The sequence below is a fragment of the Saccopteryx bilineata genome, chromosome 1 (assembly GCF_036850765.1).
Source record: "Saccopteryx bilineata isolate mSacBil1 chromosome 1, mSacBil1_pri_phased_curated, whole genome shotgun sequence".
Classification (NCBI taxonomy): Eukaryota; Metazoa; Chordata; class Mammalia; order Chiroptera; family Emballonuridae; genus Saccopteryx; species Saccopteryx bilineata.
Genome location: NC_089490.1, coordinates 351,747,457 through 351,772,680, shown reverse-complemented (window position 1 = coordinate 351,772,680; position 25,224 = coordinate 351,747,457). Strand labels below are relative to the sequence as shown.

Below are 25,224 nucleotides of genomic sequence, written 5' to 3'. Positions count from 1 at the left end.
GTGATATTTTTAAAAATATTAACTATTATAAAGATAGATTCTCACTTTCCATATATACTTATACATATAATTATACATATACATACATGTATGTGTGTGCAAGCATACGTGTGCATGTGCATACCTATCCCAGCCCAAGTATTCTCTTTTTATTTTTACTGAGACCAATAATTACCCCTCTATACCCTGATGTGGGCTCTGTGCAGTAGCCATCTTAATTATAATGGATACTTCTCTAAGAAAAGTTTGTTTCTCCTGGGTAGTCTATTCCTCATTGTAATTTGAAATTGAGTTAAAAAGTTAGAAAAAGAAAAGTGCATAGGATGGTATATAGGGCGTTATATTCAGGTGTTTCACCGCAAGGAAAAGAGCCAAACATAAAAATCTGTGCTTAATAACAGATGTTTTTAGACATGGCTCCCTCTGCTGGAAAGAATTGGGACACGTACTTTCGCAGGACTTTCTGACCCATCTCATTAAAGAACCTTAAAACAGTCCCACCGTGGTGTAATATGTTCTATTACACAAGACTGGAAATGGACTGGTCTTGACAGCAGAATCTGAGAACTCGGCAAATGAGACTTCAGTGTAACCACTTCCTGCTCCTTGACACAGCTTATACTTCTCAGTGATCATGATAACAAATATTTATTATATTGTGCAAGACACTTAATAGGTGCTTTGTATTACGTGACAGTTAGTTTTACACAATAATCTTAAGAGTTAGCTGCAGTTTAAAAATCATAACATATTTCATGAAAAGAAACTGCTTGTTGTTATACAGCTAGTGAGAGAAGAGACAGGCTTTGACTCAAACACTATGAACATTACATTTTCATTCCAAGTACATATATTATTTTGTTTTTTCCCTCAACTCTCTGATGAACCTGCTATATGCTGGGCAACAAGCAGGCATCCATTCAAATACGCCTTAGTTGGTGGTGGTGGGTGGGGGTGATTATAGATAGTCCTAGGATCATGGGTGGTCACAGACAGGCTTTGCTATTCCTCTTCAGATCAATGATACAGAAAAATATGGAGAAATGGAACAAGATAGATGCTAGATCAAAACTGCTTTGTCTTTAGGAGGAATTCAATGTCTTTAACAAAGAATACAGAAAAGGGTAAAAGGCCTCTTTTCAAATTTAAACCAGGAACAGAGTACATCCTAAGAGTGAGTAAAAGTTCTAAAGTAGGAAGACAGAAAACAAGAAAACAGATGGCCTGAATGGAGCAGTCAGCTCAGGTGCAGGAGATGAGCCCAGGACAAGGGCGCTACACTACACAGAAGGGTGTGAGGGAAGGAGAAGGTTCAGGAACTCGGTGGGCACAGAGTCATGGGAGCTGGACAGTTCCAAGGATTGAAATATGGATAAGCAGCCTGAGAAAAGCGACAGTTAGAGAACTTGTAAATAAGTGACCCATGATTTGTGACATTAAAAAATGAGACAGTTGCTGCTTCGTAGTCTAGGTAAACCCCAACTCGATGGGGAGGCACAGCCGTGCAAAGAGTCAAGACCTTGGGATCAGAGGTGGAAGAGTCCTCAAAGGCCTTGTACTCAGACTTATTCTGTAACCCTACAACCCAGTAGCCATTTTCAGGCTTATATCTGGAGTAAACATTTTGATCATTTATGCCTCGTCTAATACCAAACTTTTTATTACAAGAACGTACTCTGCAGTACACTCCCAGGATCCAGGCAGTCTTCTTGGATACATCTATTTCCCAGTAGTGTTTCCCTGATGAGAAATATGGAGAGCCCAAGATACCATAATTACAATATTTTATGGGCCAAATTGGTACAGATGTCAGCTGTCTCTGATCCTCTGAAAGGACAAGGTTTAAATTTAAGTTGAATGGATTCAATGTGATGTCCACTGCAGAGGAAAAATAAAAAGAGAATATTAGGTGACAGATACAAGGCTGGTTTATCTGGCGACAGGGAGAGGGAACTTGGGACATAATTAGGACACGACTAGGAAGGACCTGTGTGGATGGATGGGGGCGGCAGGGTGAAGCACTGGAGAAATGTAATATACGTGTGTATTGGCAGGTGAAGGAAACAGATGGCACGAGGATCATCAGATCTCACTGAAACCACCCACTTCCAAAAGGGGATCAGGACAAAGTGATTGGAAGACCCAGTAACTTCTTACCCCAGTAGCACTGGACATGTGTTAGCTCTGAAATGATAAAAGAGTCAATAATGTTGATTAGAGGTAAATGATTAAACACCGACAACTATCTCTTCTCTAAAGTAAGGGCAAGTGAGGAAACCCCTGTGAAGTTCTAAACTGGTGAATGAGAGGACAAACCAGAATCTAGCCATTCTTCCTTCACCATACCTTCTCCAGAAATGTCCCTTCTTCTCTGAACACCTTCCTTTCTGTCCTTACTTTGAAACTATACCCAGCTCTCCAGGTTAATCCCTGACAACACAAATATCCCACCTCCACACTCCTGCCTGGCTCTCCGCACCTTTAAACATGTTCAGCATTCCGCTCAGATCTGGAGCACGGAATCCACGCTTCAGTTTTTTGGAAACAGTTTTTGGCTTCTTCAATGTCCACACCTCACTCCTAGGAATGACAAAAAAAAAAAATGTTGACCCTACATCTCTTACCTTGTGTCCTTCCAATACCACTTCCTTTCCCTCCCTCCATGCATTAATGGGCTTGAACCTTCTTCCCTGAGAAGCCTGAGGAGGGTGGGTACCCTCCTATGGGTGCCAGGAAAACATGTGCTCCTGTCGACCTTCCCTCAGTGTGACCCTTTAGAAAAAGAAACAGATTCTTCTTCTAAAAACAGAGTAATTAACCTTCCCTTGATACCTTGTGGAAATTATATGACTTAGATGAAATAACATCTAATAAAGCCTTTGCTACATCTAAAAAAAGATACATAATATGTGGACTTTTCCACATCATAGCGAGTCTCCCAAAAAGGGGCCACTGATGTGATGTGGGTTCTCAGGCAGATCCGTAGTGAGGCTGCAGATCCTGGCTGGATGTGGGTCTCCTTTTGAGGAGCCTTTGCCCTATGCCCCAGTCTAAAGCCTGAACTCCATTCAGTGCTGTGGCCCACAAATAACACATGAGATTTCAGGTGTTCCAGAAAAAAGTTAAAAACACTTAGCAAAGGAGAAGTCTTTATCCCTATTATCTTTACTGGCTCTACTAAACAAAAAAATGGTTAGAATTTCATGTGTTTGTAAAGAATTTGAAGCTGCCAGGTAGACTGGCAACTTTGCACACAGAGTCTATCCTTTTTTTTTTTTTTTTTTACAGAGACAGAGAGAGAGTCAGAGAGAGGGATAAATAGGGACAGACAGACAGGAACAGAGAGAGATGAGAAGCATCAATCATTAGTTTTTTGTTGCGATGCCTTAGTTGTTCATTGATTGCTTTCTCATATGTGCCTTGACCGCGGGCCTTCAGCAGACCAAGTAACCCATTGCTTGAGCCAGCAACCTTGGGTCCAAGCTGGTGAGCTTTGCTCAAACCAGATGAGCCTGCGCTCAAGCTGGCGACCTCAGGGTCTCAAACCTGGGGCCTCCACATCCCAGTCTGACTCTCTATCCACTGCGCCACAGCCTGGTCAGGCGAGGCTATCCCTTCTTATATAAGCTTCTAAAGTGTGTGAACAGGAGAGATTATTGGCACAAAGATCAAAGCTACAAACTACAAGGTTCAGATCTGTTTTTGGAAATCTAAAGAGAACTCTGTAGAATGGCTTGGTCTCCTCTATTCCTTTTTAAGCAAAGTAAGTAGAAAGGTGTTGCCTCCTAACCTATTTTAGAGTTCAATGAGGACCTGCATGTGATAAAGACAATCTATGAAATACAAGTATCAGTGAGTTAAATGAGTGAAGTCATAAGAGTCTGGTAGTAAAGTTCTTTATCCCTATTATCTTTACTGGCTCTAACACTGTGAATTTCAACCATTGAGTCCACTACCGTAGGATCTGATTCAATCACAATAGAAATGGGACACTTAAATCTTTATCTATGATCAGCAATTTAAAGTAATACTACATGTAACTTTTCTTGCTTTGGGAGAATTTTTATCCTGGTTGATGACCAAATAACTCTCATGACTACAAATATTTCTTCATAAAACAAATGCACCTGTCATGGTTACCCATACGCACCATTTAACGATTCCACTTGTGTCCTAGGAAGAAAAAAGAAAAATGAGTAAAGAAGGATAAATATTAAAGTAGGATTAATGAAAGAAAGGCTAGAAAAACAATAAAGAATATCAGAGAAATTAAAAGTTATTTGAAAATATTAATAAAACTGACAAACCTTGAGCTAGACATTCCAAGAAAGTAAGAGCGAGAGGAGCCAAATTATTAAAATAAGGAGGGAAAGAGGAGATGTTATTACTGGCACTATAGAAATTAAAAGATTATAAAGACTAGGGGCTGTTGTATGCCAATAAATTAAATAACCTAGATTAAATGGGAAAATTCCTAGAAACATAGAAATTGACAATACTGATTCAAGAGAAATAAAAAATCTGAATAGACTTCAAACATGTCAAGATGGATTATAAATTAAAATCTTTCTGAAAAAAAATGTCCAACCTTAGATGGCTTTACTGGGGGATTCTACTAAAAGTGTAAAGAAGAAATAATACAAATAGTTCACAAATTCTTTTAAAAAATAGAAAAGAAAGAATGCTTCCCAACTCATTCTATGAGGCCAGTACTATTGTAATATTAAAACCAAAGACATCACAAGAAAAGTAAACTATAGGCCAATATCCTTTATGAATATAGACACCAGCATTTTCAACAAAAGAGTAGAAGATTGAATCCAGAAAAAAGAATTCTTTTAAAATATATACATCTACACCATGGTAAAGTTTGTTTTACCCAAGAAATGCAAGGTTAGTTTAACACACGAAAAGCAATCATTATAAAAGATTATATTAATAGAAAAAAAGATTAAAACCAAGAGATGATTTCAAAAGACAGAAAAAAATCACTTGACAAAATCCAACTCCTTTCATGATAAAAATAAAACATTAATAACAACAAACTAGGAATAAAGGGACTTCTTGAGCATGATAAAGGCATCTAAGAAAAACGCATAGAAAACATCATACTAAATAGTGAAAAACTAAACACTTTTTTCCCTAAGATCAGAAAGAAAACAAGAATGTCTGATGTCACTACTTGTATTAAGATGGTACTAGAGGTTCTAGTAAAGGCAATTAAGGAAGAAAAGGGGATATAAACCATCTATACTAAAAAAAAAAAAAGTAAAACTATCCTTTTTTGCACAATACATAATGTTGTATACAGAAAACCTCTTCTAGTTTTTAAATTTTAGTTTACATGTGGGTGTTATCAATTATAAACTTAACATATCTAATCATTGTCTACTGTGTCTAGTTATCTATCCAGGATAATACATTCCATAAGGAAGAAGAAACATAGCAGCCACTCAGAATATTTAAAATGCAACTTCTATTTACCAAGTCATATTATTTTTTCTTATGTCCACTTGTCAAAAATGGTAACAAAATACATACAGTCTCTGTCCCAAACATTAAAATGTCTTTCCAATCTAGTCCACTCCATATCCTTAACTTTGGTGTTTTTTAATTTTTATTGATTGATTTTAGAGAGGAAGAGAGAGGGGGAAGGAGAGAAAGAAATACCGATTTGTTGTCCCACTTATTCATGTAATCATTGGTTGATTCTTTTATGTGCCCTGACTGGGGATTGAATCCACAATGTTGGCATATTGGGACAATCTTCTGACCAACAGAGCTACCCAGCCAGGGTGTCCTTACCTTCTTTTGATCATCTGCATTTCCATATCATCACCATTATGGATTCATTTGTTTTGAATAATATATATTAATATATTTGGCCTTACTCTTAAATACCGCTGGCCAGGGTTTACAACCAAATAAATGTTTTGCTCTCTGCATTACCATAATTGGTTGTACATGACAAAGAAATCAACTAACATTTCCTTAACAACAACAACAAAAAAGGCTTGTGGCCAGAGAAATATTAGTTTAGTCACAGATGGATGTGGAAGCTCAAATCCTGATCTTTTTGTGTTTCATGATTCTCTTTTCTTCCTTATCTGTTGACTTTATTCTCAAATTCTCCTGAAGGACAAAAAACCCCAATTAATGCCATCACCAGAATTAAAGACCAAGGACACAGAAGAGGAAGCAATTTAGACTGTGTTTTAAGACTCTCAGATTGGGTCTCCCTTTTAACCTGCAGCAACTCCTTTGTTGACCATTCACTGCGACTCTCCAGGTCTACCATGAGCTCTTTCAGCAACCGGCTCTGCTGAACCAGTTTATTCCAATCCTTAGCCAAGTCATTCAGGGTCTTCCTCTCCTCTTCCTCCAATTTCTGGAGTTCTCTTTGCTCCTCACTGTCCAGGATGTTTCTAAGCTGATTAAATTCTGTTTGTATCCTTTGTCTCTCAGTTTGTATCTGATTCTGCAAGAGAGAGAAGTAATGAGTCTGTCAGCCAGAGAGCCTACTGTGAAAGGGATTAAGAACCAGGAAAATCAATTCTTTTTTTCATGGAGTTCTAACCAGGAGAGGGATAGAAATAGGGAAGTAATTTTGGGGAAGGTTATTTTTTCCCCTAGTACTGTCTCTTCAGCGCAAACCAAAAAGGCCTTAGACTGTCTTATCTATGTCAACCCTGGAATAAATGTAAAATTTGAGTAAGGTTTAGGTTTAGACAGCTGTCCTGCACATTTGTGCCTTTCTGCATTTTCCACACTCTCACATCTGAACCTTGAGGAAAAATCTTGGTCCTTTGCCCAGTGTCTTCCTTCCACTGGAGGTGTCAGAGCCTCACAGGAAAAGAGAAATGGAAGACAAAATTCTTCAGCCTTCCTTACCATAAAGTCTGTCTTTGCCCTCAATTCTTTGTTCTGTGTGTACTTGCAACATTTGTACTTGTGATATGTTTACTTACAACATCTACTCTCCTGCTCCTACCCCTAACAGAGACAGGACAAGGAAGAGAACTAATCAAATGGCTTCTGGACTCATTCAATGTCAGGGAATGAAGAGAAAGGAGCTTCCTTGTGATTGGCATAGAAGATCCTGCCAAGATTCCTAGCTCAGAAATTCCTCAGGAAGAGTTTCCTCCTACTTTCCAGGAAATTCTCTCTTCTCTGATGTCAAAACCCAACTTCACAACTTCCAGCTGCTCCTTCTTCAGCCTGTCCAGTGCTGCCTGGAGCTTCTCCTGGGAGAGAGGAATCACACCAAAGTCAACCTAAGGGCTTTCTTAGTACCTGGATAAAGAATAAATGAGAAATAATAAGGCTGATCTAAGAAGAGACTGGTTTACAGAAACTGTGATTAGAATCTGGTGATTAGAACCTATTGAAATGGGAGAAAATCTGAGGAAGTAAATGTGTTCTTTATTTCTGGGTAATGAAAATCACCATCCCCTCACCAAGACAGCCTTTCTTTCTTTTTAGAGTGAGTATTGATTCTGCTATGGCCAAGGGAAGTGCTATCCTCTTGTTGAGACTTTCTACATCCAATCTGCAATGTTTAATAGCAACCATCCTGCTGAGAAGAGCTATGAGAGCTCAACTTGTGAAAGAAATCTTACATCCACATGACAAAGAAGAAAACCTTTCACTCTTGGCCAAAGTCTGTACTCCAGGCTCATCTTTTATGTACTTGAAAGCAATGCACAGAATAATACATAGAACTGTTCTTGATGCAGGGGAAGGAGATTATAGGACTCAGTACTATGATGCTGTAGTGAGTAAAGCAGGAGGGAAAGGTGAGATTTCCCCACCAGGTACTATCTTCCAGCCCATCTCCCTCCACCCTGGGCCTTACCTGGCATTCTTTGACTGCCTCCTCCATGGGGAACAACTGATGACCACAGTGCTCCTGAGACCATTCACAAAGCGAGCAAATAACCTTCCTATCCTCTTTACAAAAGAGTTGGAGTTTCTCCCCATGGTGCACACAGAGATCTCTATTTTGCTCCTCCTCTGGGCTCAACTTGACGTCTCTGAGCCTCTCTACTATGTTGGCCACATGCTGATTAACCCGTAGGGTTTCAAGCGGGTATCTGATACCACACACAGGACAGCTGCTTTCCCTTCCCGGGCCGACCGCTGACTTCTTGTTGTCAGTGATACAAGTTTGACAGAAGCTGTGGCCACAGTTTAGATTCAGGGGTTCTGTCAAAAACTCCAGGCAGATGGGACAAGTCACACCCTCCTTTATGTTCATCAGGAATTTTAAAGCCATGGCAGCTGCTCCCCTGGTTTCTTCCTGAAGCTTTTCTTGTTTAAAGATTCCTAGATGGACAGATTGAACAGAGATGGTATAACCATGGAACAAATAAAAAGGATGCCAATTGTGCAGACATTAAGGATTGGCCATGACTGAAATATTAAATAACAAGAAAAAAAGAGGGAGAAAATAGAAATTGAATTTGGTGACTTGGGTAAGCCTCAGAGCTTCGGTTTTTGTCTCAGCCTGAAATGATCCTCCCCTTGATATTTGTATGATTTCCTCTTACACTTCACTGAACTCTCTTTATACATCTTCTTAGCAGAAAGGCTTAATATGACTAACTTTTCTACAGCACAATCACTAAAACATCACTCAGTGTATTATTTGCCACTTTTTTCTTATTATCACTCTGTAATATATGGTACCCTTCTTTAACCCTTTGCGTAGTGAGTTGTTTGTTAACCCTTTGAGTGAGGACGTACATGAATGTTCGTACTACTCAAAGGGTTAAATATCCTACGTCTAAAATGTAAACCACATATGGATTATGCATTTTCTTTTTATTCACTGCTGAGCTGAGAAAACACAGGAGCAAGATGCTTGATAAGTATACAAAGAGCCTCCTCATTTCTCTATAGGTGATTAGATTTCATTTTAGAAGAGGGCTGGTAGGTACAATCCAGCCAATGCTACAGATACTGAAAATTGTCTAAAATCCATATGTCCTGGGCTCCTGGCTGCAGTGACAGTTCACTAGATCAGGCTCTGATGACTGCCAAAAACCAAGGTTTACATAAAATGGTAATTTCTACCCCTGCTTATAACTGAAGCTCTAAGCCAACCATGGATGTCGGGTTCTATGTTATCTTTCACTCTATTCGGTATTCAACCAGTGTTGAAAAACACCAAGAACCAACAGAGGAGAGAAGAATGGAACACGCTTTCTCTATGGGGTTGTGGATCTCATATCAAAATGGGGCTGCAAGGAGTTGATGTCAAAGGAGCTGCCACAATAATGACCACAGAAGGAAGAAGGTACAAAGAAGGCAGAACCTCATACTTGGGTAGTGACTCCACCAATGTCCAAGAGTGACCCCAGAGCCGAGCAGCAGTCAGAGAGGTAGAAAGGAACACGAGTAGTATCCACCTGCTAGAACTCCCGGGTCATTTGGCTGCCCTCAGTGTCCGACCACTGTGTCCCACAACTGACTCTTCTCCTAACATTCAGACTCATGATAATGTAAACTCTATACTTCTCTGCTGGTTAGAGCAGTGATTTTTCAACCTTTTTCATCTCACAGAACACACAAACTAATCACTAAAATTCTGCAGCACAGCCTGACCTGTGGTGGCGCAGTGGATAAAGCAATGACCTGGAATGCTGAGGTCCTGGTTTGAAACCCTGGGCTTGCCCGGTCAAGGCACATATAAGAAACAACTACTTAAGTTGATGCTTTCCATTCTTCCTCCCCTTCTCTCCCCTCTCTCTCTAAAATCAATAAATAATATCTTTAAAAAAATTAAACAGCACACAAAAAATGTATTATATATTTTTGCCAATCTGAAAAAAAAAATAGGTACAATTTTGATTTGTTCACACCAGACAGCTATTGTGTTGGCTGTTGTCATTATTTTTTCTGACAATCTAAGGGAAAAGATGTTAGTGTACCTGACTAAATAGTCAGGTTTTGCATGTTTTAAAAAGTCTTGTGACACACCAGCGTGTCACAGCACACTGGTTGAACATTGCTGGGTTAGATAATAAAATAAATGTTTCTCCTGGAAGTGAAGTACAGGAAAGATGTGCTTTGTGTTCAGACAACATCCTAGATACTTTCCTTGGTTTCTTGGGTCAGAAACTGCCAGTGGGGAACATAGGGCCTGTTTCTGGCATCCAAAGACGTGGGGAATTCAGACACACTGCAACTCTCCCTTCCTGTTTTCCTAGGCTAGAGTCCCTCTTCAGGCCACTGCTTAGAGTTCAAGTCTAAGCCTATGTCACCACAATGACACTTTTTCCAAGAGCTCTAGCAATGCTTTTAGCAGGTCACAACAAATGTGTCACCCTAATTGAATGTTTAAAAAACTTGACCCCATCCTGACCAGGAGGTGACGCAGTGAACAGGGCATCAGCTTGGGATGCTGAAGACCCAGTTTTGAACCCTGAGGTCTCTGGCTTGAGCGCGGGCTCACCAGCTTGAGAACAAGGTCTCCAAGATCGCTGGCTTGAGCAAGGAATAATGGGCTTGGCTGGAGACCCCCTGGTCAAGGCACATATGAGAAAACAATTAATGAACAACTAAAGTGCCACAACTACAAATTGATGCATCTCATCTCTCTCCCTTTCTGTCTGTCTGTTCCTGTCTGTCTGTCTCTCTCGCTAATAATCTTAGTCACCTTTTTGTATACTGTATCAATTATTTACTGCTTTTATAATCTCTCCCTAACTAGAATGTTAGTTTTTATATGTATTTAACATGTCCTATATGTTAAATGGATATTCATTGCTCCTTTTCATAGAAGCAGCCTGTTTTAGTTTGTATGAAAAATTTTAAAATAAACCTATTTTATTTTATGTGTTGGGCCTCTTTCTTGACCCTGGGGAGACCACCAATACCTGAACAGAAATGGACCTTCTTTTTAGGGTAGGCATAGACTCCCAAAAAAGGCAGTAACACTGATTTCTGAAAAGTGGGAGTTAAGACAGGATGGGCATGTGGCAGAAAATATATGACATATCAACAGTGTGCCAAATGCTCACAGAAGCACTTAGGATGGAACAAAATCTGTGTGGGGCAGACTTCTTAGCATGACCATTGAATCTTTGGGCTCCTGCTGAACAATAATCAACCCCTATTAATTAACTCTGAACAAAGGAAAACAGTAAACAGTAAAGGTAACAGTCACCACAAAGGTGTGTCTAAGAGTTCTAAGGCAGGTGAGGACACCAGTGTCAATGGGCTACTGAGTGAAGTTAAGAGCAAGCAGGTCTATTCCTGGAAGTGCAAGTAGATTCCTGAGACTGAAGCTCAGGACACAGCATAAAAGGCAGGCTCAGAGGCAGGCAGCAGACGACTCATTCCACCTGCTGTCTTTAGGCCAGCCAGCAGCTGAAGATATGGCAGGAAGGCCACAGCCAGCTCCTTGGAGGTTGCCAGGAGGGTAGTGAAAGAATCTGGTTCAATATTAGCCTTGGCCATGCCCCCAAGACTCCATTCTATCTGATGCCCCATACTAGGAGCTTGTGATTTTAAAACAGGGACCACTTTTACAAACAGAGTGGAGTTGTGCAGATGAAACTCTGTTTACCTCTTTAACAGAGAAAGAGGTGAAGAGACAGAGATAAAGACAGAGAGGCAGAGATTTCAGTTTCCTTCAGCAAGATAGACAATCAAAACTATAGAACAGGAAAAAGATGAGGATGAACGTGGCCTGGAAAAATAGGGCCCCTCCAGGACACAAACAAGGTCTTCTGCCTCTTCAACACTCCTTTCTTTTTTGGCCGACCAGGCAGTGGCACAGTGGATGGAGCATTGGATTGGGATGCAGAGGACCCAGGCTCGAAGCTCCTCGGTTACCAGGTTGAGCGTGGAATCATAGACATGACCCCATGGTCACTGGCTTGAGCCCAAAGGTCTCTGGCTTGAAGCCCAAGGTCACTAGCTTGGGTCTAAGGTTACTGGCTTGAGTAAGGGGTCACTCATTCTGCTGTAACCTCCCCCACCCCTCTGTCAAGGCACATATGAGAAAGCCATCAAATGAACAACTAAGGAGCTGCAACAAAGAATTGATGCTCCTCACCTCTTTTCCTTCCTGTCATCTGTCCCTATCTGTCTCTCTCTCTGTCACAAAATAAAATAAAATAAAAATACACTGCTTCTTTTCCAAGATGTCCCTCTCTAGACGCTGCCCTCTGTTTGCACTCAGAGCAAGAAGCCCCCACACTGGCTCTTCTTCCCTTCAGAGCTTATATGGGTCACAAACTCAACTCACCTAACTTTACATAGTACTTTTCTCTGGGAGTTTCCCACGCTCTGCCTCCCCCCCCCCCAAGTCTCCCCACATACCTTCAGGTCCCAATAGAGATGTCTTGAGTCCTGGTTTAAATGATAAGGAAAAGACAGGTATCCCTGTCAAGAGTCACTCTCCAAACAGAGGCTCAGTCTGAATGAAGTAGCTTTTCTTGAGGAGCTGGCTGAGAAATGAAAGTGAAATTCTTGAAGCTAGCAGGAAAAGGAAAGGGGAAGGACCTTCTAGGCCAAAAGGGCAGCAGTCTTTTGGGGCCACTCCAGACAGGATGTTTTAAGCCAGAGGTTCTAGAAGGGTGGGGGTGGAGGTTGGAAGGTTTACCAAAGGGGACATTGGAAAAGTCGCACAGTTTTGGTTGTCTGAACTCGGGATGCTGTTGCCATCTAGTGGGTAGAGTCAGGGATGCAGTTAAGCATTCTGCAATGCCCAGGAGGGCTCCTTCAATTATCCAGTCCAACCATCTACCAAAATGTAATATGTTCAAAGTAGGAAAAAATGGTTATGTAGAAACTCATCTTAGGGAATCAAGAGTTCCTCTGGTACATCACTGGCAGCTAAGCTATACTTCTGGGAGGCAGAAATGGCCTAGCTGGGAGGACAAGCAAGTTTAGTGTATTTGGCAATCTGCAAATGGTTCCATGAGCTTGTACTTGGAGCTCCCGGTAAACAGAAGAGAGACCACAAGAAGTGGGCAAGGATCACATCATGCAGACTCATTTATGCTGGTGGAGGGCAAACTGGAATTATCCGAAGGATGATGGCAACCACTATGGAGATACAAGAACAGGAGAGAAGTGGCAGCTTTTGTTACCAAGTAAAAGGGTGTGTTCCCCTGCAAACATGAAAATCCAATTGATCACAAACAGTTTGCAGGGAAGAAAGTAAACGTTTATTTTTAAGAAATGGCGCCAAACCCAGAGTTACAGGTGAGCTGTTGCTTTGAGACCTGGCTTCCTGATGACTTCTAGGATGTGGGTTTTAAAGGAGAAAAATCACTAATCATGGTAACTAAGCGATTGGGGTTGTGGGCTCTTCTGATTGGTCAGGGAGCAGTGGAGCACTGTATCAGTTCTTAATGTCAGCCATGGCATCATTCCGTCTCGTTTCATGAGGGTGTGGTCAGTGGGGTGGTTCACTTTTCTGGATGTAGAGCTGAAACACAGCTGCTGAGGTCCAGTTTGACTGAAACTCTGTCTCTGTGGTCAACAGACCTGAGGCTTTGCTCCTAAGGTTATTTAATGCAGACTTAGAACCTCATTGTCCTGAGGGCTTAATAATTAAGGGAGTGGACATGCAAGGGAGAGGGAGGTGGGTGAGTCAGGGTGCTAAATGAGGACAGTTTAAATCAAAAGGAAAGGAAGGAGAAAAGGTCATATTAAAGAAATAGTTTCTGCGCAGTACTCTTTTCCAGATGCCCTGGCTTTACTGCCATCATTCCCCACAGCCTCGCCCTCTCCCAGAGCTGAGCTCAGCGGGCTGTCCTCTTAGGGAGCTTCTCCTTGCAGAAATGACTCCAAAGCCTGGGTCCCCGCAAGTATCAGTACACATACAGCCTATGGAAATGGAAGATAAGTTTGTACATCTTTTTTTTTTTTTTTAATTTTTATTTTATTTTAAAAAAATTTCTGAAGCTGGAAATGGGGAGAGACAGTCAGACAGACTCCCGCGTGCGCCCAACCGGGATCCACCAGGCACGCCCACCAGGGGGCGATGCTCTGCCCACCAGGGGGCGATGCTCTGCCCACCAGGGGGCGATGCTCTGCCCCTCAGGGGCATCGCTCTGTCGCCACCAGAGCTACTCTAGCGCCTGGGGCAGAGGCCAAGGAGCCATCCCCAGCGCCCCGGCCATCTTTGCTCCAATGGAGCCTCAGCTGCAGGAGGGGAAGAGAGAAAGAGGAAGGAGAGAGGGAGGGGTGGAGAAGCAGATGGGCGCTTCTCCTGTGTGCCCTGGCCGGGAATCAAACCCGGGACTCCCGCACGCCAGGCTGACGCTCTACCACTGAACCAACCGGTCAGGGCCCTGGTTGTTTTTTTAATACTATATTTTTAAAAAATTTTCACAGAACTACTTTACATTCTTCAGCTTGTTAGCATAGACACGCGATATTTTGTAATATTGCGATTATTTGTAAGGAACTACTTTCCATTCAGTTTTGTGAGTTGTTGGTGCTGCCTTTTGCCTTGTTTATTTATGTAAAATGATCACACTCCTGCAGAATTTTATTGTAGCATATTTGATACACTCTTATATTCTTACAAAAACCAAGTCTCGGTGTATGAAGTAAGATAGCAATGTGGAGACTGAAAGGAACTGGAATATCTCCCCCAAACTGAAATCCTTGGCCCAGCTGTATAAAAGGCCACAGGCTGTTGTGGTTGCCTCTGCCTGTGACCGCAGCTGGTGGCAGTTTGGGAGTGAATGACTCAGAAGGGAAGGGCTGCTGACAGGGCAGCAAGCACAGCACAGCACAGTGGAGACTTCCAGCACTCAAGCTTCCGGGTTACAGCTCCGGCCACCAATCAGGAAGGGAGACCTTTAGAGCCTTTTGTACTCAGTGGTCCCAAATGGCACAGTCATTGGATGAAGAGGAAAATCTGAGGCTTGTGAGAACATGTGGGGGCCACAAATGCACCCATAAAACATCAGCTGTTTACTTTAGCTTTCCCAGAACACATCCAACCATAAAAATGCACTCATATCCCACATTAAATACAAATACCCTAAAATTGTGTGAGTGTGTTAAAGATGACCATTTGGCATAATACCATATTTGGCATAAAGGTAATTAACATTTATTTATCAACTATTAGGTGACCCTCACCTTTCCAGTAAATTGAAGATAATATGAGTTTTGTTATTGAGTCTGCAATATTCTTAAGAAAATATTTAGAATGTAGGACTGTACCTATAGGGTCTGTCAACTGAAAAAATAATACTGACTAGGTGTTTCATGAGCAAAATAATGTTGATTTAGAAAAATAAAAGATTGCAACCCAGTGCATGTAGACAGGGCCCACCAAGTGCACACCTGGCTGTGTGCCAAGATGGAGGAATATTTCTAGAAGGGAAAAAAAATTCAAAAGAAGAGGAAATTGGAACCGGAGTGCAAGAACTTCTCCCATAATCCCTAGCTCCTCCAGAGACCACTCCCCACCACCACCACCCATCTCTGATTAATTCTGTTTCTTTCAAAGTTCCAGTCTTTATCATGTCTCAGTGGTAAAGCAACTCTGAGGAGTAAAACAACTCCTTTCCCCGCCCTAGGGAGATTACATGAGTCATCTGTACTGGGAAGGTGCATTGCTTGGGAGAGGCACTGTGAGAGGAAGAGTTGAGGGTGTTAAGATAAAAATAAAAAAGACTGTGGGTTGAAGTCGAAGTAAAAAAGTCAAGAGATTGCCCTGCTTTGATCACCCTCAGGCAAATGGTGGATCACTAGACTCTCACATAAATGAGTATAGATTCTAATCAGATCTTAATTGGGATCTCAGGTTCCCAGGGCTGAGAAACTTCTGGTCACAATCTGGTGAAGGCTCTAGATATTGTTGCTTGCTCATCGCCTATGAAAAATCTTCAATCTGCAGATTGAAGGCTCTTTACACCCTAAAATTCTCCTGACCCCACCCAAACTTTTCACTGTGGACAACACATCCCTAAATATGACTCAGCAAGTCCCAAGACCCCAGAAATAGATGACATGATTGCCACATATACTTTCAGAGATGATGGGAGGGGAAAGCCCTAATGCAGGGGTCCCCAAACTTTTTACACAGGGGGCCAGTTCACTGTCCCTCAGACCGTTGGAGGGCCGGACTATAAAAAATACTAGGAACAAATCCCTATGCACACTGCACATATCTTATTTTAAAGTAAAAAAAAAACAAAACGGGATGTAAAGCCAGGAGGCAGGGCCATGGCCAGCATCAGAGCTGCCTGGCTCATGCAGGTTCGCATTGGATTCGGACAGTCGGTAAAGAAACCATGGAGCCAAAAACTGGTGGGCCATAGTCTTTAATCTAGCTTGCACCCGGCGGGCAAGTAAAAATACACACTGGGCTCCAAAACTCCAGTCACATTCAGTGCTCACAAAGCTACTGATTTATCCGAGTTTCCTAGAATCAAAGGTTTCTAGCTCAACAGCCTTATTCTCCTCAGTTCCCCATTTCCTTCCTTATCCCAGATACAAACTCTGTACAAACTGGCATCTCACTCAGTACTCCGCCATCTTGGCTGCTTTTCCTGGCCTTCTCCACGTGGCCTCCTCCCGCTGCTGGCTCTATTCTCTCTGCTCTCTCATGCTAACCTCAGGAACCAAGAGAGCAAACTCCCGCTCCGTTCCCATTTTATAGTGTAGAAATCCAAACCCTTAATCCAATATACATAATGGGGAAGTCTCTAATACAAAATCACTTCTATGAGGCATGACAGGATTGTACCACCTCACGCCAAAAAGGGTGGGACAGGCTTAATCCCAAAACCAAGCCTCAGGCTACAACAATTCTCAACACACATTAATATCACCTGGGCAATGGCCTCTTTAACAAAGTGAGCATAATACATTTTATCTGCCCAACACGGGAACAAATACAATATTTAAAACAAAGAACAAGTAAATTTAAATCAACAAACTGACCAGTATTTCAATGGGAACTATGCTCCTCTCACTGACCACCAATGAAAGAGGTGCCCCTTCCAGAAGTGCGGCAGGGGCTGGATAAATGGCCTCAGGAGGCTGCATGTGGCCTGTGGGCTGTAGTTTGGGAACCCCTGCCCTAATGATTCCTGGATGGGGTGGTGAGAAGCTACATTCAGTACCCAAAGGATTTTTTTTTTTTAATTTGGTTCCCTTTTCTGATCTTTAAAACTTAGATTCAACTGACAGGTTTCATAGTCTTGTCAGCACAGGGCATCATTTCTGGGGCTCTGTTAAAAAGATGATGACCCTTAAGTATTCAGTCATTTTGTTTGGGTTTGCTATTTCAAGTCCCTCCCACCCTGTGTAATTATTTTCTTATCTGAACTGGGAAACTAAGAATTTCAAATATTGAAAGACCTGAACATCCCTGGAGAGTTACCGGTCAATAATTTAAGAGTGCAGGATATTCCTAATGTTAAACAAACAGAAAACAAACCCACAGGCCAAAAATGGCATTATCACTTGTGCTAAAAGCTCATGATACCCAGCCTGGGTATAATACCTCTTCCAGAACCATCATCCACCAGTATGAAAATTTCTGGTCAAGTACAAGTAAAGTAATCTGTCATGTCACATGTGCCCTCTTCATCACCCATTAGCAAAAGTCAATCTGCATTGATTAAAAACCATCTGTTCTCCCCCCTGCCTCTACACACACCCCAAAAAAGTAGTCCAGGACCCAAAATAATCCTTTCTTTTCTTTTGTTAATAATTTCCTTTCCATACCTTCTTCCTATACAACCCTTCTATTTTGTACAAACCTTAAGAGCACCCTTCTGAAATTAAGCAAGACTTGTGGAGACAAAATACCTAGACAAGGCAACTTTACTAACTTCTGCAGAAGGGCTTGCTGCTGCTATTGAAAGCCAGCCAACCAGCAAATGAGAAGAAGGCATGTTATGTTTTTATCCCTAACGCAAGCCCTAGGATGTTGGGTCTTGCTCCAGCATTGGCTGGAGTGTTGACTGTACAATTGTAAAGCCAGGAGCTAGGGCCAGGGCCACCATCAGAGCAGCCTCCTGGCCCATGCAGGTTTGCATTGGATTCGGACAGTCGGCAAAGAAACATTGGAGCCAAAAACTGGTGGGCCATAGTCTTTAATTCTAGCTTGCACCCAGCGGGCAAGTAAAAATACATACTGGGCTCGAAAGCCCACTCACATTCAGTGCTCACAAAGCTACTGATTTATCCGAGTTTCCTAGAATCAAAGGTTTCTAGCTCACCAGCCTTATTCTCCTCAGTTCCCCATCTCCTTCCTTCACCAGCGTTAAACTGCACAAACTGGCATCTCACTCAGCACTCTGCCATCTTGGCTGCTTCTCTTGGCCACATGGCCTCTTTCTGCTCTCTTCTCTCTGCTCTCTCCTCTAATGATAATCTCAGGAGCCAAGAGGGCAAGCTCTCATTCTGCCCCCATTTTATAGTGTAGATTCCAAACCTTTAATCCAATATACAAAATAGGGAAGTCTCTAATACAAAGACACTTCTCTGAGGCATGATTGGATTGTACCGCCCCACATCAAAATGGGTGGGAAAGGCTTAATCCCAAAACCAAGCACCAGGCTACAAGAATTCTACCTGCCCACAGAGACACACATTAATATCACCTGGGCGACAGCCTCCTCGTGGGCAGCGCCGTCTTTAACAAAGTGAGCATAATATATTTTATCTGCCCAACAACAATCTTATTTTTTCCTGATTGGTTAGTTTAAATGGCTGCACTAAGGTGGAAGGGAGAGATGGGGATATCATTAACTAGGTAAGGGGCTTAAGGAATGGTCAGATGACTGGACATAGGGGGCTGGGGGGTTGGTAAGAGTTAGAGTTAGCTATTTTTCACTCTACTCCCCGGTCAGAGGAATCCAAATGAAGGGGGTTGGGAAATTAATTGAAGAAAAAAACCTGAGTTAAACATTTTCTTCAATGGGATGGTGCCCAATTCATGAATGGCTCAATCAAGCCAACTCGATCTTTAAATTTACTCATTGAATTTGTTTTTTAACACTAGAGAGCCAGCGCCTCAATGTAACAATGGGATGATCAGAGTGTGAGAGTTAAAAAATAGAACCTGATTTCCTTGTTTTCCATGGGTAAGTGCTGGTGAAAGCAGGGTGTGTCACACATACAGAGGGTGTTGGGCAGATAAAATGTATTATGCTCACTTTGTTAAAGATGGTGCTGCCCACGTGAGGCCACTGCCCAGGTGATATTAATGTGTGTTGAGAATCCTTGTAGCCTGGGGCTTGGTTTTGGGATTAAGCCTTTCCCACCCTTTTTGATGTGGGGCGGTACAATCCAATCATGCCTCAGAGAAGTGACTTTGTATTAGAGACTTCCCTATTTTGTATATTGGATTAAAGGCTTGGATTTCTACACTATAAAATAGGGGCAGAACGGGAGCTTGCTCTCTCTTGGTTCCTGGGATGATTAGCATGAGAGAGCAGAGGGAGCAGAGCAGAGAGCAGCGGAAAGAGGCCATGTGGCCAGGAGAAGCAGCCAAGATGGCGGAGTGCTGAGTGAGATGCCAGTTTGTGTAGAATTTGTGTAGAGAGAAGGAAGGAGATGGGGAACTGAGGAGAATAAGGCCGGTGAGCTAGAAACCTTTGATTCTAGGAAACTTGGATAAGTCAGTCGCTTTGTGAGCACTGAATGTGAGTGGGTTTTGGAGCCCAGTGTGTGTTTTTACTTGCCTGCCGGGTGCAAGCTAGAATTAAAAAAAATAGCCTATCAGTTTTTGGCTCCGATGTTTCTTTACAGACTGTCCGAATCCAATGTGAACCTGCATGAGCTGGGTGGCTGCTGTGATGGTGGCCTTGGCTACTGGCTTTACAGAGGGGATGTGCCCTCTAAGATAGGGTATGTAGCTAAACAGTTGTAACCAATAAGGGCTACAAGAATTGTCAAAGAGACAGTAAAAACAACTCTCAATGATTTATGGCTCAGAACTGGCAGAGACCAGCTCAATTTAACCTTGTGATTACTGTCAACATTATGGTAATCCTTGGCCTCATTATACACTAATACATCAGTGTACTAAATGACACACCCCAACCTGCCATGATCTTTAAAGAAAAGCCCATATAGGTACACAAAATGACTGACAGGCTTTTCTGAGAAGTCCCCACTCCTTTTTCGAGGAATATCTGGAATATTCCTTTCCCTTATTGAATGCCCTACCCCCAATTAAATGAGCCTCAGTAAAAAAAATAAATTCCACCAGGGAGTTGCCACTCTGTCTGGAGTAGCCACTCTGTCTGGAGTATCCCATTCTCTGTCTGCTTTACTAATAAACTCACTTTCACTTTAAACTCTATGCAGTCTTCAGTTTAAATTCCTTCCTTTGTGAAGCCAATAACCCACAGCATGTCATGGACCCTCGAGTTACCCCATCCTGAAATATCTGCATCACCTCCCCCTACTGAAGGTCACCAAAAGGTGGCAGAATAAGAAATCCCTGACAAAGAAGAGACCAGATAAGAAAACACTTTGTCAAGTGGTCCAGTAATTCTGTTTATTTTATTTCAGAAGTAGGTAAGAGATAGTTGTCAATCGAAATGCCAAATATATATATATATATATATATATATATATATATATATATATATATATGTGTGTGTGTGATCTGCGGAGATGACCAAGTATTTTTTTTTTTTTGTATTTTTCTGAAGCTGGAAATGGGGAGAGACAGTCAGACAGACTCCCACATGCGCCCGACCGGGATCCACCTGGCATGCCCACCAGGGGCGAAGCTCTGCCCACCAGGGGGCGATGCTCTGCCCCTCCGGGGCGTCGCTCTGCCGCGACCAGAGCCACTCTAGTGCCTGGGGCAGAGGCCAAGTGCCATCCCCAGCGCCTGGGCCATCTTTGCTCCAATGGAGCCTTGGCTGTGGGAGGGGAAGAGAGAGACAGAGAGGAAGGAGAGGGGTGGGGTGGAGAAGCAAATGGGTGCTTCTCCTATGTGCCCTGGCCGGGAATCGAACCTGGGTCACCCGCACACCAGGCCGATGCTCTACCACTGAGCCAACCGGCCAGGGCCGAGATGACCAAGTTTTGCAGCACCATTGGACCTTCTGTCTCATTGGAGACACAGAACTGGCCTTAGTTTGTACCTGACTGGAGTGAGATTAGCCTATACCACTGCTGAGGGAGCCCAGCCCAGTACTGCTGAGTCTGCCTCCCATCTCCCTGTGAGAAGGAAGAAAAGCAACCTGAAAAATGGAAACTTAGGCAAACAAAGACAATGATTTCCAGTGAAAAATCTCTGCAGGAGTAGAAAAGACTATCAGAGACTTCCAGTTTGAGCCTCAGTGTGTAAAGAACTTGAAAATTGTCACTTTCTTACAACAAGGAAAAAGCTGAACAGATTAAACATTGTCGGGACTGGGAAATTTTTTCCCTTACCCCTTTTGTTCTTTTTCTGGTTGTCTAATTCAAATGACATACAGCAGATTAACAAGAGTAAATCAAATTTTAATATGTGCATAAGGGAATTCATACAAGCATGAAAATTTCGAAGACAATGAGGCAAATGAGGTATGTCATTTTAGAATAAGGTTGGTAAACTAGGCAATTCCCAGGTAGATGAAAAATAACGAACATTTGGCTAACAAATTTTTTTCAGGGCCACCCAGAAACACAGCACATAAAGAATACTATGGGAGACTGTTCGGCTTGGGTCCCTCCTCTCTGCCACACTTAGTTCACATGTCTTAAGGTGTACGTGCTAAGGTTCCCTTTTTGAAGCAGGTTTTTCTATCTAAATCTCTTTAAGCAGGTAAATGGGAGTTAAAAAAAAAACAAAAAATAAATAAACAAACAAAAAACTTACCTCTTCCTGACTTTGTTTGGTTTTGTTTTCAGCTCAAAATAATCTGTATGCCAGGGTGGCATATTCATGGAGATTTGTTCTGAACCACTACAACATCAATGACTTTTCTTAAACCCATCAGAGAATTAGTCATAGGACAAACCTCCACTTTGAAATCTGAAGATGGACGGGTAAATTCAAGAATAATAGTCTATATTTACCTGGAGAAAATTTAAAGAGCCATAAACAAGTAGGGGCATTGTAAGGCCAGTAGTCGCAACCACCTTCACAGCAGCCAAGCACATGCAGGTTCCCATTAGATTCAGATAAATGGTAATGAAACAATAGAGCCAAGAACTGCTGGCCATCCTTTTATTCTAGCTCGCAACCGGCTTGCGAGCAAAAACAAACACATTGGACACCAAAACTCACTTACATCTTCTACGGTTTCACAACCAGGAGAATCTTCCTGGTTTTTTCTAGAATCAAAGGCCCCTACTCTTTTCCCCTTCAGCACCCCACCATCTTGCTTTCTCTCCAACCACCACGTGGCCTCCACAAAAATGGCCTCTTTGCTCCTCCTTCTTCCTTCTTCTTAAAATTTTTCAGTGCAACAACCCCTCCTCCAGCAACATTAGCATAACCAAGCCCCTTCCCAAACAGAAAGGTAATTAGTACTATCACGTGATAGCATCATCACATGAGCAGTGGCCATTTTTAACAAAGTGAGCATAAAAATCACATTTTACAAACTTATTTGCCCAACAGGCATTAAGATGAAAAATTTAAAGAACTGCTTGAGGCAAAGCATGGACTAGTATTAAAGTGAGAAATTCCTGAGAAACAGCCTAAGGAGAACCACATATTTTTGGAGTTTACTTCTGAAACTTAAATTAGGTTCCCTTAATAAGAATCCAAAAAAATTTATTTTTTATGGCAGAGGGAAGGTAAAATAAACATTTTAAAATATGCCCAGAGCATCCCCCACAATAAAGGCCTTATCTCCACTGGAAAAGACTATCAGAGCCTTTGTCTAACTAGGGAAAAAGATATTTACCCTATTCCAACCCCAGCTAGCCTTTTGATCACACCTAAGAGGGAAGGGGGAGGGTATGAGCTAAGAAACACTTGTGAAGGCCACTACCTAGCAACAAAGTAATTGTTAAAACAAGGAGACAGAAAATCAGTAAATATATTTAAGACTTGAACAATACCCTCAACCAACATATTTATCCATCACTCCATCCTAGAATAGAATGCACAGTCTTCTCAGGTGTACATGAAACATTTAACAATAAAGACCATTTCCTAGACCACAAAACAAGTCTCAATAGCCTTAACAACAATTCAAGGTTTATAAAGTATGTACTGAAATCATACTTAATCAAGATTAAGCTAGAATTTAATAACAGAAAGAGATATGGTAAGTCCTCAACTATTTAGAAACAAATAAAGCACAATTTAAAATAATCTAATGGTCAATAGACAGTATCTTGCCTGACCAGGCAGTGGCACAGTGGATAGAGCATCAGACTGGGAATGTGGAGGACCCAGTTTTGAAACCACAAGGTTGCTGGCTTGAGCAGGGGTCACCAGCTTGAGCATGGAGTCACTGGCTTGAGTGTGGAATTATAGACATGACCCCATGGTCGCTGGCTTGAGTCCAAAGGTCTCTTGTTTGACCAAGGGGTCACTTGCTCTGCTGGAGCTCCCCTCCCATTAAGGCACATATGAGAAAGCTATCAATAAACAACTAAGATGACACAAAGAAGAATTGATACTTCTCATCTCTCTTCCTTCCTGCCTGCCTGTCCCTATAGTCCCTTTCTCTGTCACTGTCTCTCTCACTTAAAAAAAAACTTTTGAAATGAATGAAAACAAAAACATAGTTATGAGATAAAGTTAAAGCAATAGAATGAAATGTATGTCTATAGTGCTATATTAGAAAAAATCTCAAATCAATAAACTTTATCTTCCACCATATAGAAAAAAAATTATAAGAGGAACATCTGAAATACAATTGAGGAAAACAAATAAAAAGCATATTCTTTAAGAGGACCAATTAATAAACCAGAGGAATTATGAAAAAAAGAGAACACCCTGTCAGGCAAACAAGTATGTTAGGCTTGCTCACTTGTATTTTGCCTGATTGGTGCATGATCACAGGGCAGCACCATGTGTATATAGTCTATGTAAGGCTGCAGGTGCTTGACCTCAGGGCAGCAGATTGTATGTAGATTGCGGATTGCTTGACACCATTAGGAGAGGCCATTTTTTGCTAGTGTTTGTGGGAGAGTTTTCCTTCTGCCCCCAGCCTGTTTGCTCATTAGACCAGAGAGAGAGAAGCAGTTTTCCCTGGGTGCTTGCTTGTCTGCCACTGTGAAACTCCAATAAATGGAATGGCCCACCATTTTCTGGCTCCACAACTCCTTTACTGTCTGACTGCAATCCAATGTGAATCTGCTCAGCTGCAGCCCCCGGCCTTACACACCTAGTTACCAATATCAAAAAGAGGCTCAGGTTTGGCAGCTTGCTGCAACATGAAAAGCCAATATTTATGATACAGGTGCTGGTAAAAAGGAAAGAAGTTTATTCAAGTGTGGGCCACTTTAGGTGGAAGGATTCCTGTCAACTTTTTTATTTTATTTTATTGATTGATTTCACAGAGAGGGCTGGGAGGAGTGAGTATAGTTGCTTCACTTTAGTTGTCCATTGTTTGCTTGTCGAATGTGCCTTGACCAGGGCAAGCCCACAGTTTTTAACTGGTAACCTCAGCATTCCAGGTTCATGTTCTATCCACTGCACCACCATAGGTCAGGCAAAAACTCTAACAGTTTGCATGCCTTGACCACATAGGATATCCCTCTTAAACAGGGGATAAAGGGAATTTGGGAGGGGAAGAACTCCCAAGGGGAGAGTAGACAGTGGTTTCTCTCAGGGTTTTTTTTTTATTTTCATGGCTGGATGGGCTTCCCTGGTCCCCTTGGCCTTGTAACTGGAACTGACACTACTAAGTAACTTACAAACTAGAGGCATTGTTCTTCTAAAAAGTAGTTAATTTTCAGAGGAGAGGTGGACTGGAGGGTTCATTTTCCATGCTCTGTCTTTTTTTTTTTTTTTACAGACACAGAGAAAGTCAGAGAGAGGGATAGATAAGGACAGACAGAGAGGAACAAAGAGAAATGAGAAGCATCAATCATCAGTTTTTCGTTGTGACACCTTAGTCGTTCATTGATTGCTTTCTCATATGTGCCTTGACCGTGGGCCTTCAGCAGACCAGGTAACCCCTTGCTTGAGCCAGCGACCTTGGGTCCAAGCTTGTGAGTTTTGCTCAAACTAGATGAGCCCACTATTAAATCTATTTTATAGCTAGTCAGACTAATATCAGTAATAGAATATACTTATTGTCTGTTACAGTGATAGTTCAA

At 42.0% G+C, this 25,224-nt stretch overlaps 1 protein-coding gene across 2 annotated transcripts; it reads right to left on the bottom strand.

Annotated features, from left to right (window-relative positions):
- Nucleotides 1–613: 613 nt before the first annotated feature.
- LOC136318462 (E3 ubiquitin-protein ligase TRIM34-like) lies at nt 614–12,590 on the bottom strand. 2 transcript variants are annotated; one of them, XM_066250793.1, is made up of 8 exons: nt 12,331–12,590; nt 7,856–8,325; nt 7,149–7,244; nt 6,248–6,478; nt 4,151–4,173; nt 2,480–2,580; nt 2,158–2,184; nt 614–1,878 (listed from the first exon to the last, which is right to left on the bottom strand). In XM_066250793.1, the coding sequence occupies exons 2-8, from the start codon at nt 8,273–8,275 to the stop codon at nt 1,313–1,315; spliced, it is 1,464 nt and encodes a 487-aa protein (XP_066106890.1). In that variant the 5' UTR covers nt 8,276–8,325; nt 12,331–12,590; the 3' UTR covers nt 614–1,312. The 2 variants fall into 2 exon arrangements, with proteins under 2 accessions (XP_066106890.1, XP_066106891.1); XM_066250794.1 differs by lacking the exon at nt 7,149–7,244.
- Between the last annotated feature and the right edge of the window lie 12,634 nt (nt 12,591–25,224).

Bases quoted from the DNA above. Each gene is read 5' to 3' on its own strand.
- LOC136318462 (XM_066250793.1), bottom strand. From the start codon at position 8,275: ATGGCTTTAAAATTCCTGATGAACATAAAGGAGGGTGTGACTTGTCCC. The intron at 6,479-7,148 runs GTAGGAGGAAAC...TCTCTCTTGCAG, and splicing joins AAGAGAGAATTTCCTGGAAA to AATCAGATACAAACTGAGAG. The intron at 2,185-2,479 runs GTGCGGAGAGCC...TTATCATTTCAG, and splicing joins AATGCTGAACATGTTTAAAG to AGCTAACACATGTCCAGTGC.